Source organism: Lemur catta, chromosome 19 (assembly GCF_020740605.2).
Source record: "Lemur catta isolate mLemCat1 chromosome 19, mLemCat1.pri, whole genome shotgun sequence".
Lineage (NCBI taxonomy): Eukaryota > Metazoa > Chordata > Mammalia > Primates > Lemuridae > Lemur > Lemur catta.
Window position 1 is genome coordinate 19760867 of NC_059146.1, and position 11773 is coordinate 19772639.

Here is an 11773-nt window from a genome sequence, read left to right on the forward strand (position 1 = left end):
CCAGGATCCAATCCAGAATATCTCGCTGCATTCAGTTATCCTGTCTCCTTGGTTTCTTCCGATCTATGGCTGTTTCTTGGTCTTTCCTTGTTTTTTATGCTCTTGGCAGTTTGGGGGAGTACTAAGTACCAAGTCCATTTTATAAAAGGGAGGTCTATTTTAACTGAATAATACTAACTCCTTTAATCCTTATTTCACAGATGACCAAACTAAGTTGCCCAGGGTCACAGAGCTGGTCAGTGGCACAGCTGGAATTTGAAACCAGGCAGCCTGGCTATAGATTCTGTGCTTGGGAGTTTTTTATTATTGTTGTTGTTTGTTTGTTTTTTGACACAGGGTCTTGCTGTTGCCCAGGCTGGAGTGCAGTGGCAAGATCATAGCTCACTGCAGCCTTGAAGTCCTGGGCTCAGGTGATCCTCCTGCTTCAACGTCCTGAGTCCTAAGTAGCTGGCACTATAGGTGCATACCACCACACCCTACTATTTTTTAAATTTTTTGTAGAGACAAGGTCTTGCTCTGTTGTCCAGGCTGGTCTCAAACTCCTGGCCTTGAGTGATCCTCCTGCCTTGGCCTCCCAAAGTGCTGGACTTACAGGCGTGAGTCTGTGCTTTTAATAAAGACACAAGTAGGAGCCACATTATATAGGGCCTTGTAGGCGCAATAAAGATTTTTGACTTTTTATTTCTATTTTTTAATTGTAAGAGTATTGAGATTATGTTGAACATTTGTAATTAGAGAGAGGGGTGACATACTTTGACTTATGTTTTAAAATGAGCACTTTGTAGTTTGGAGAAGGGATTGTTATAGAAAGCAGGATCGGCGGCAGAAAGCCTAGGGAGGATGCTGCTTGTAAGGTTTTAAGAGCGGAGTGGCCGGTGCCAGAGAAAAATGAGCAGAGTTGAAAGGGATAAGTAAAGAGGCATTATTGGGGCGCTCCCGGGTAGGGGTAACGGGTCTCAAGAGAGGAGCCCAGGCGAGCCTTATGGTCCCACGAGTGGAACCAGAGAAGCCGCCCCGCCCAGAAGTCTGGGTGGGCTTATATACGTTTTTAGGGGTGGGGGATGGGAGTTTTTTTGGAGGGAAGGTTTCGGCAGGAAGAGTGAGGAATTTCTTTGTTTCAGCTTTAGGGCAGGTATGGAGGAGTAGGAGGGGCTTCTTCTTTTTCCATTAGGGAGGGGAGGAGTCCCTGCCACCAGCCTTACGCTGCTGTCATCCAGGAGAGGAGTGGTGGCAGCTCCAATGAGGACAGGGGTAGTGGAGATGGGGACATATGGGTGGGTTTGAGATGTATTTTGGTGGAAGGGCCGTCAAAACTTGCTGCTAGTCTGCTGAGAGTGGGTAAAGGGGAGCCCAGGATGGTGCAAAGTTTTTAGCCTGAGCAGCCCCTTTGAATATGCATTTTCTTACAAGAAGTTCACGACATTCCATTTTAAGGATGAGAAATCCCAAGGAGTAGGATCGCCCTGTGCCGGATGATGCTGGTGACCCTGAGTGGCCGGAGTAGAAGGATTTTTATCAAGAGAGCTGGCTTTCTTTTCTTTCCTGGTGACTGTGAGAAGAACCCAGATCTCCAGATTTCAAGTCTGGGTCTATCCTTCTGGCTGCCTCAGATCCCAAAAAGGCAGCTTATGTCTAGACAGGGCTCAGAAGTGCGGTTTCAAATCTCCGCTTCGGTACTTATAGGCGCCTGACCTTGACCGAGCTGCCTAAGCTTTCCGAGTCTCCGTTTCTTCGCGAGATGGCGCTCACTGCTCAATGGGATGGGATTCCCTCTAGCTTGTTTTATTGCTTCTCCCATTACTGTGATCAGAGTCCGACTCCACTTGGAAACCAAGGATCCAACCTCTTCGCTTACTACGTATCTGGCCCTTTAAGCTTGCCTCTCCCTCCGCCCTCGCCTTGTCTCTGGCCAAACTGAGAGAGCGGGGACGGGATCTAGGTTGCTAAGGAAATGTCTTTTACTCACCTTCCAAAATTGGCAGGCAAGTTCTGAAAAGGGACCAATCAATTTCTGCGTCGGGGGGAAGCGAGTAAGATAGAGATAATATATGTATAAAGGAACTTTTGGAAAATTCCATCTCAAAGCTTTTATTGTTGCTGTCGTTGCTGTGAGTTGCTGTGTGGTGATCTTCATCCGAGAACCAGATTGATTGGTCGTAAGCTGTTATTGGGAGAGCTTGGAACCACAAAGCGTGGGCCTTTTCATTCACAGGAGGGGATTTTTTTAATGAGTTGTGACTAATGAAAGGAATACAATTATGAGTTCTTCAGTTTTCACATCTGGCTGTGTCATAAGAATTTTTACATGTTGCCCTCTTTGTAATATTTATATTAGAGAAAAGTCAGAACCTGCCTCTTGGTGCCTCCAACGAGAAGGAAAACTGTGATTGGACACAGGACTGACAGTCATTTGAGATGGCAGATAGGCCAGCAGGCCACCTCACAGAGAGGAAGCAGTGGCCGGGCTGTGTCCAAGGAGCTGGCCAGTGTTAATCTCATTTTCTTCTCCCTCTCTCAGACCATGGATTGGGGGGGAGGGGTGCAGCCTTTACTCGTTGGAAGGATAAACACAGTTAGATAAAGAACTCTTGTCAGTAATGGCTTAGAAACCAGTGCAAGATATAGATGCTTATTATCTAATACTATGTTAGGTAGACAAATTAAGGGGTTTTGTTGAATTCTTCTGGACTAATGTCTGTCTCCTAAAGTTCTATACCTTTTCTTGCTGCCTTAGGAAAAGAACTAGCCAATTTAGAGGCCCGGCAAGATGAAGGGGAACTTCTCCAGTCTTTGGTTTAAAAAAAACAATCTTAAGACTTTGTCGATATTAAATGGGTTACTATGAGAATCAACAGTAGTGCCTGGGATATAGTAAGTGCTCAATATATGTTAGCCACTATTATAAAAACCTTCACAAATAAATAGCTCTGGGATTTGAGAGGGTTTGGTTAAAGTGGGTGTTACGTGTGAATATACTGTACTATTATTCTCTTGTTCAGGACACAACACAAAGGTTGTTTACAGACTTCTGGCCAAACATGTCTGCATATGCTTGGAAAACATTAACAAGTCCACTATCAGCTTCTCTCAGTGAAAGTCATCACCTTTTGAAATTATGCCTTTCTTTCTAAATCCTTTGCCTGCGCTTTGGCACTTTGATCGTGTTGACTGTAACCCAGGTCAGAGACGGTGCCTTTGGTGCGTCAGTCCCTCCACAGAGCCAAGCGAGTGCCCCGGGTCTGGCCTGGGGTTCTCGGAGCTGCTTCCCGTCTCAGGAGCGCCCCTGCAGGAGACACTGTGAAACAGCAGGGAAAGCCGGCTTCGGCGGGAGACAGCCGCGGATGGCGCTCTTGCTTCTGCAGATTTCCCTCCTGTGTGGCTTTAGGCAAGATAATTCACCTAAGTCTCAGATATCTTCACAGTGGAGATCCCGTCTGTCTTACACAGCTTTTCTCGAAAGAGGTAACTATAAATACATACTAGGTGACCAAAAATAATAATTCCCTTCCTTCCCCTTTCATTCTCATTATTTACACTGCCCACTTTTGTACTCTCTGTGACCTGAGAATACCCTAGGTGCCTCTTCTGCTCTACCCATTTTCTTTCAGTTTTTCCAGTCTTCTCACTGTGTAATTTATTACTTAAAAAAAATACGAAGGCCAGCTCCTTTTCTGTGCTTTCCAGTATTCTATGAGTGGTGACCATTCCCCAAGAGGACTTTCTTGGAGCCAGTTAGGGCTGTGAGCTCTGGGGAGGGAGGAGGTCAGAAAGGTGAAAGAAAAGGGGCATGCTGTGCCCTGAGTAGGCTCCTCTTCCACTCCGCTCACCAGCTGGTGAACACATGTGGTTCACAGCACGTTGCACGTTTGCTGTCACCTCCATCCCCTCATGCCTTTGCTGTTCCTTAGATTGGTGGGTCAGAGAGTGCATTAGCACCCGCCCCACACGTGGACTCCTGACCTTTAAATCCTTACCCTGGGAACCCTCCGGGCAGTTACAGACCTAGTCATTTTGGCCATGGCTACTCTTGAACTCTTTCTGGACTTCCTCTTCTTCTGCTGCTTCTGCGAAAACAAGTGGGTTAGTGTAGATTAAGATCCAGCAGACTTTTCCTGTAAAGGATGAGATAGTAAATACTTCAGGCTTTGCAGGCCAACGAACGACTCAACCTTGTCTGAAAACAGCTGCAGACGATCTGTCGAAGGGGCAGGGCTGGGCGCCAAATTTCATGCACACTAAAGTTTGAATTTTATCTCATTCCCACATTTCATGAAACAGTCTTCCTTTGATTTTTTTTTTGTCCCAACCATTTAAAATGTATAAAACACTCTTAGCTCGCAGGTGATATGGAAATAGGCAGGGTCACTCCTGTCTAGTCATCTTTAAAGGCCCTCCCGCCTTTGAGACTCTGAGACTGAGTAATCCGCTGGGCTGGTGCCATGGTATGTCAGAGGCAAATCTTTGCCTGGCCTCCCAGAACACTGTATGCAGACAGGCCGCTTGGGACAGATTTGTCAAGCTGTTCGGAATACCCAGGTCTGGGGTGTTATGACCCGTCCTTGGAGGATTTAAAAAAAAAGAGAGAGAAAGAGAGACTTTGTACTCTGTTCTCCTCAACTGCTTTATTGCTCTACTTTTCTCCCTAGCTGAGGTCCCGCTCCTAAAGCTCGAGAGACCCTCAGTGGAACTTGATTTCTGCATAATCCTCCTGGGTATCTTCGGGCCTCTGGGCCTCAGGCCTGGGTCGGATGCCCGGGAAGTTGAGCCCAGCATAGTGGAGCTCCTCTGGGTTATTCTCGTATTCTGGGTCTTGAGTGGACAATTCGGGTCCTGGGCAACCGAGGGAAACAGGGTGTAGCTCCTTCTGGTTCTTTGATTCTGGGGAGGACGTGCCTGGAGGAGGGATCCGGGAAGGGGTGGTTGGTGTGGCCTTCCGATTCCGAGCCTGCGGGAATAACCACCATCTTTCACTCATTCATTCAACAAGTATTTGAGAACCTACCATGTACCAGGCACTGATTTAGGAACTAGGGCTGCAGCGTGGAGTAAAACAAAGTCCCTGCCCTTGCTGAGCTTGCATTCCACCTTGGAAGCAAGAACAAACAATAAACAAGCAAAAATGTAATAACTAGTAGATGACAAATGCCATCAAGAAAATTAAGCAGGGTCAGAAGTCAGTGGAAGGGAAGGTGGGATGTCTGTGTAAATAGGGCACCCAGGGACGCTCTCTGAGGGGATGATATTGAAGCAGAGAGAATGAGTTAAATGAGGCCAGGAGTCAGGCAGTATCTGGGGGAATATCATGCCTGGGGGAGCAAGCAGCAAATTCCAGTACCCTGATCTGAGATGGGGATTGTGTGTTTGAGGAAGGGCAAGTCTGGGGAGAGAGGTAGGAGATGAGACTGGGAAGGGAGTTCAGCCCTGGAGACCCTGTGAGGGCTTTGGGTTTATTCTAAGTATGCTGGAAGTCATTTGAGATTTTAGCAGGAAAGTGAGATGCTTTGATTTGTGTTTTTTTTTTTTTTAAACTTTATATTTTTGGAATGACTATAGATTCACGGGAAGTTGCAAAAATAGTACAGAGGGGTCCTATGTGCCCGTCCCCCCAGTTTTCCTCAGTGGTCATATCTTATATAACTATAGGACAATAGCCACACCAGGAAGTCGACATTGTTGTGTGCGTGTAGAGTTTTATGCAATTTTATCACACGAATAGTGTTACAGGCAGAATTCGGTCTCCCAAAATTCATATGTTGAAGTCCTAATCCCTAGTACCTAAGAATGTGACTGTATTTGGAGATGGAGCCTTTAAAGAGGTCATTAAATTAAAAGAAGGTCCTGTGGGTGGGCCCCAGTCCCATGTGACTGGTGCTGGACACGCACAGAGGAACAGCCATGTGGAGCTACAAGGAGGAGAAGACGGCATCTACAAGCCAAGGAAAGAGGCCTCAGAAGGAACCAGCCCTCCCAACTCCTTGATGTGGGCCTTCTAGTCTCCAGAAGTGTGAGACGTAAATGTCTGTTGTTTAAGTCCGCCAGGCTGTGGTACTTTGTGATGGTGGCCCTAGGACAGGAACACAGGTAGATTCTCCTACCCACCAACACAGTCAAGACAGAGAACTGCTCATCGCTACAAAAATCTCCCTCGTGTTGTCCTGCTGGAGTCCCACCCATCTCTCGCCAGTCCCTAATTCCTGGTGACCACTAATCTGTTCCCCATCTCTAATTTTATCGTTCGGAGAGTGTAGCATAAATGGAACCATGCAGTAGGTGAACTTTTGCGATGGACTTTTCCACTTTTTTTTTGTTTATCCCTAAGATCCATCCAACTTTGTTGCACATATCAATTGTTTGTCCCTCTTGGTTGCTGAGCAGTAATCCATGGGTTTTTAAAAGGAAAGCACGCCCGAGTAGACTGGAGGAAGTGAGAATGGAAATGGGGAGAGTGTGCGGAAGGTGATGGGATGCCGGGGGCTGGGTGTTGGTGCGAGGACTGTGGAGGTGAGGGCAGAGTGCGGAGAGGTGGTGTGGGTGTATTCTGAAGGGCATTTGCGGTTGCATTGGTCATGGGGTGACAGAGAAGAGGAGAGGGAAAGAAGGTTCTAGGGCCGTAGCCTTGGCTGGGCAAATGTGTTACTTGCTAGGATGGAGATGACGGGAAGCGTAGGTGGTGGAGTTAGTCTTGAGTGGGTTTTGGATAAGTTTGAGATGCTTATTACACACCCAAGGGGAGATCACATTTGGATATGAGTATGAAGTTCAGGGAAGAAGCCAGGAGACGTAAATTTTGGAGTTATCAGCATAAGAGGTTAGCTGATAATATTTAGCATTTACTGAACACTTACTAGGGGGCAGGCACTATTCTGGATGTTTTGCAGGTACCGTATATTTAATGCCTGGAATAATCCTAGGAAGTGAGTGCTACTATGATCCTCATGTCACAGTTAAAGAAATTGAGGCACAGAGAAGTTAAATGACTTGTTCAAGAAGACACAGTGACAAAAGCAGGATTCGAACCCAGGCAGGCTGACTTCAGACCCTCTGTGCTTAACTGCTAGGGAATACTGCCTCTCAGTGATACTAATAATTATTAAACAGTTAATTATAATTAGTATTGTCAATGGTGACGGTAATAACGGAACAGCGGCTATGTATTGAGAAAATGCATGTATTCTAACCCTCAAACCGACTCTCAAAAAAACAGGAAGAAATCAAGCTTCCAAGACAGTGAGCGACTTGGCTGATCTCATGGCTAGTAAGTGGCAGCCGGATTTGAACCCAGTACTGTACTTGGTGCTTGTTCTACCTTGATGTCCCTGAGGCCAAGGGTGGGGGCAGGACAGGGAAGAGGTGTGTACAGAAGTTAGAAGAGGGGATGTTAGCTGCAGAGAAGAGAGAGGTAGCGTGGCCTGGCCACTCACCAGGGGACCGGCCCTAGGGACCACGTTGATGTAATCCAGGATCGTGCTGCCCCGTGAGAGCCCGGGCCTTGGAGTCTCTGCCTGAGTCTGTTTCTTCCACAGAATCTTCACGCTGAGGAAATGGACCCCACGTTGGCAGGCACGTTGCACCTTCCCTTTCCCCAGGCCCAGACCCCAGGCCCGACCACTCCTCCTAACTTACGTGATCAGAGTGAGGCAGAGGAAAAGGACAGTCGTGATGCCGATTCCCAGAAATACGCCATTAAAGAGTGCTGTTGAGCGGGGTCGCTTCCTGTCTGCAAGAGGGAGGGCCAGGTAAGCATTGCCCTCCATGGGGGGCCTCACAGGACCCATCCCCACTGGGCATCCAGGCTTCCGGATCCCACCGCAGACACTGTGCCTGCAACCCCTCCTCTACCTCTAGGACACCTTGCCACACCCGGGGCCCAGGTCAGGACTGCCATTGTATTCTCACTACATCCAGAAACCACAGGTTCCCCCAAGCTCCTACTCCAACCGCAGGACCCCAGGCCCTGCCCCACAATAGAACCTCAGCAGCCAGGCGGCCCCCTGACCTGGCAGCAACAGGACCGTGCCGCTCCAGGTGCCGTGGATATTCCGGGCCTCGCAGCTGAGCCTGAGGCCCGATCTGAGCCCGCCTCGGAGGCTCAGGGAGCTGTTGGCCCAGGGCCCAGCTGAGCTGGGGGTGGCCCTGAAGGAGCCATGGCTGCCGTTCCCCACCCACAGCTCCTCCCCGAGCCGCCAGCGCAGGGAGGGGGCTGGCCAGGCTCGGGAGCAGCAGCTGCAGCGCAGCCCCTCGGCCTCCCAGGAGCAGGAGGGGCCCAGCAGCTGTGGGGGGTCTGTGGGGACAGAGGAGAGGACTCACCAGGGGCCCCATTCCCGGGACCCAGGCGTCCCCCTTCCCCACTCACAGTGCACAGAGAGGCTGAGAGAGAAGTGCTGGGAGCCCAGGGGGTGCTGGGCGTGGCAGGTGAATTCTCCTTCGTGCTCCATTTGGACCCGAGGCAGCTCCAGGACCCCAGGGTCTGAGGGCTGGGACGGGCTCAGGGTCTGGCTCCCCCGGGCCCAGCTGAGTGTGGCTGGGGGGTTGCTGAGGGTGACACAGACCAGGCGCAGGCTTTGGCCCTCCAGGACCAGGAGGGACGTGTCATTCCCAAGGGTTTCCAGGACTAGGGAAAGGAAGAGGCAGAATCGATGCCCTCCTGAGGGCACAGGGACCCACCTGCATGGTGATACCCAGACACCGGGACGCCCATTTGGCTCTGAGAGGCCCCGGTCCCTCTGTCCCCCTTTCCTACCTGTCCTGTTTGCTTGGGACACCAACACTGTCAGGTTCTCTGGAGGATCTGCATGGACACAGGGCACCACTCTAGACAGGCCAGGGGCTTCCCTCAGGGCAAAGGGAAGGTCCCTGGAGACTGAGATTGGGGATGCGGTGGAATGGGAGGGGCTAAGTCACCCACTGAGTCTCACATACCAACTGCCCAAGGGTGAGAAGGCCTGGTCCCCTAGGCCTGGGTTCCCAGCCCCCTCAGAGCTCTGGGGTCCTGACCCGACCCTGCCCCCTCCCCCTCTCCCTCCAGGACACCAGGCCCCTGCTTGTCACACTCACACTGCACAGAGAGCTCCAGGCTGCGGTTCTGGGAGCCAAGCCTGTTCTCCGCCAGGCAGGTGTAGCGCCCTGAGTCCCCAGCCCTCACCCCGGGCAGCTCCAGGCCCAGGGGTCTGGGGTCCCATGGGTGGGACCAAGACAGGACTCTGTCCCCCAGGACCCAGCTCAGTGTGGCAGGGGGCTGGCTGTCACCAGCACAGAGGAGCCGCAGGAACTGGCCTTTCTGTGCTTGCGCATGTGGGACGGTGCCCTGGGGCTGCTGGGCTGGAGACACAGAGAGAGAGAGAGAGAGAGAGAGAGAGAGAGAGAAAGAACACACGAGGGCTACAGGGAGCAGCACGTCCCCTCACCCTCACCCCCAAAGCCTGAAGAGGACTGGCCCAGCCCCAGCCTGGAGGGACCTCAGTACCTGGCCCGTTGTCCCAGGAAATGCTGACAGCCAGGTCTCTGGGGGCGTCTGCAACAAGGTTGTGAGGGGGCTTCAGGGAGGGATGTTTTGTTCCCCAAAAGTGCTAATACATCTCTCAGGGCAAAGAAACAGTGACTATCCCTGGGAAGAGAAGTGACAAGCCAGCGCCAGAGCACAGGCGTGTGGACAGAGAGCAGACACCATTCCCATCCCCGTCCCAGGGCTGAGGCTGCACCCGGGACCCTGCTGCTTCCTCTCCATGGACCCTCCTGAGCTCAGAGCCACTCGCTGCTCCAGGGGGCTCCTCCGCCTCCCCATCCACCGGGCCTGTTCGCATCCACACAGTCCCACTCCACACTCACAGGCCACGCTGAGTCTGACAGTCCTCTGTGTGCTGACACCACTTCTGGGGAAGGTCACTCGGCAAGTGAGGTCGGTGTCATGGTCCTCGGGTCTTGGTGTGAGGCTGAGCACGGAGAAGTGGGGGGTGGTGGGCCCGGTTCCTTGGGAGGAGAGGGCAGTCCCCGTCCAGGAGAAAGAAGGGGCTGGACATTCCTCGAAGGCCCAGTTAAACACACAGATGACTGTCACCGGCCGCCCGGGATCCAGGGTCTCCGGGATATAGACATCTGGCTCCTGAGTCAGGGCTGGGGCAGAGAGGGGCTCCTAGTGCCCTGAAAGCCCTCCCTGCTCAACCCCTCACCCGTCCCTTGGGGTCCCTCCCCAGTTTGAGAGGAAGGGGGTCCCACCCCTTTCCATACCTGTCACTTCCAGAGAGAACGCTGTTCTGAAATTATAATGTACATAATTTCCTCTCTCCACTCGAAAGTAGTATACTCCCATGTCCTCCCTCTTGGCATCTCTGATCACCAGGGAGCAGCTTTGGCTCTGGGGGTTCCCGAGGAGCTGGAAGCGGTCCCTCGTCCACGTTTGCACCTCTCGATTTGGGTTGTTTGTGGCCACTGGAGCATCAGTCTTTGAGTCAGTCCCTTCTTTGAACCAGTAGCCATAAGCTGGGGTAGACTCCGTCCAGCCAATCCAAGGGTAGGAGATGGAGCAGGGCATATAGACACACAGGCCCTCCTGCACTGTCACTGAGCCCTGCATGTACAGCTTGAATCTCGGGTCCTGAGCCTGGGACCCTGTGGGGAGACAGAGGCTCAACCTGTAACCCCAGCCCTAGCTCTGACCTGGGTCCCTCTGGCCCTCGGCCCACTCACCGGCCAGCAGCAAGGACAGCAGCAGCAGCAGCATCTCGGCATCAGACGGCACATGGGCCTGCCCTGAGACAGGCTGCTTCCCCAGTCCTGTTGTGATGGGCTCCGGGCAGAAGAGGAAGCTGAGGGCGGAAGCTGAGCCCTGGGGACTGATGCATGAAATGAGCTTCTGATTCAGAGGCCACAGGACTCTCCCTCCCTCCCCACGCCCCAGCCCACCTGAGCCCTGTCCTCTCTGTCTCTCAGAGGGTGCTGCCTGGCCTTTGCTCTTGCTGAGCTGGTCCTTCCCTTTCCCCAGCCCCTGCGGGGGAGGGGAGGGAGGCCTGTGTTTGGCCATGGGCTGGCTGTGGAATGGTGAGGGGAGCTGGGGGCTCTCCCTCTGGGCCCTGGGTCACTGAGGAAGCAGAAGTGAAAGTCCCCAGTTAGTTCTTCTTATGGGGGCACCATCGGTGGTGGAGGTGGGTGCCAGGGAGGGAGGATTTCTGGAGGGGGCTGGCTAGTCTTGCCAGATAAAATGCAGGCCACCTGGTTAAAGTTGACTTTCAGATAAACAATGAATAATCTTTTTTTTTTTCTTCGTATAAGTATGTCCCAAATGTTGCATGGGACATACTTATACTAAAAAGGTTTTTTTCTTTTCTCAGCCTGGGCAATATAGCAAGACCCCGCCTCTACAAAAAATAAAACACTTAGCCAGGTGCGGTGGCGCACGCCTGTGGTCCCAGCTATTCTGAAGGCTGAAGCACAACGGTCACTTGAGCCCAGGAGTTTGAGGTTGCAGTGAGCTGTGACTGGACCACTACACTCCAGCCTGGGCAACAGAGCGAGACCATGTCTCAAAAAAAGAAAAAGTTTTCTTGTTCCTCTGAAAATCAAATTTAGCCATGCCTCTTGCATTTTGCTTTTTGGCAGATCTGGCAAGCCTGGGCTGGTGGCAGCCCCACCCCTCCAAGCTCCCTGATGAGCAGACTGACTCCCAGTCCCCCACAACCACCCTCCCACCCCACCAGGCCTTAGTCCACTGTTCCCAGTCTCTCTTCCTCCTCTGTCACACAATGGAACAACACTTACCTGTAACACCTGGTGTGACTTG

At 51.8% G+C, this 11773-nt stretch overlaps 1 protein-coding gene across 2 annotated transcripts; it reads right to left on the reverse strand.

The window, feature by feature from the left end:
• Positions 1-4603: 4603 nt before the first annotated feature.
• On the reverse strand, positions 4604-10789 carry SIGLEC10 (sialic acid binding Ig like lectin 10). 2 transcript variants are annotated; one of them, XM_045532595.1, is made up of 11 exons: positions 10684-10789; positions 10225-10605; positions 9826-10110; positions 9464-9511; positions 9055-9318; positions 8741-8788; positions 8354-8611; positions 7997-8281; positions 7624-7717; positions 7422-7533; positions 4604-4945 (listed from the first exon to the last, which is right to left on the reverse strand). In XM_045532595.1, the coding sequence occupies exons 1-11, from the start codon at positions 10715-10717 to the stop codon at positions 4679-4681; spliced, it is 2076 nt and encodes a 691-aa protein (XP_045388551.1). In that variant the 5' UTR covers positions 10718-10789; the 3' UTR covers positions 4604-4678. The 2 variants fall into 2 exon arrangements, with proteins under 2 accessions (XP_045388551.1, XP_045388552.1); XM_045532596.1 differs by lacking the exon at positions 7997-8281.
• Between the last annotated feature and the right edge of the window lie 984 nt (positions 10790-11773).

Excerpts from the sequence above, each read along its gene's own strand:
- SIGLEC10 (XM_045532595.1), bottom strand. The coding sequence starts at position 10,717 with ATGCTGCTGCTGCTGCTGTCCTTGCTGCTGGCCG. Across the intron at positions 10,111-10,224 it reads GTTCTCTCTGGAAGTGACAG|CCCTGACTCAGGAGCCAGAT; the intron begins GTATGGAAAGGG and ends TCTCTGCCCCAG. Across the intron at positions 8,789-9,054 it reads CCTGGAGCTCTCTGTGCAGT|ATCCTCCAGAGAACCTGACA; the intron begins GTGAGTGTGACA and ends GTGTCCATGCAG.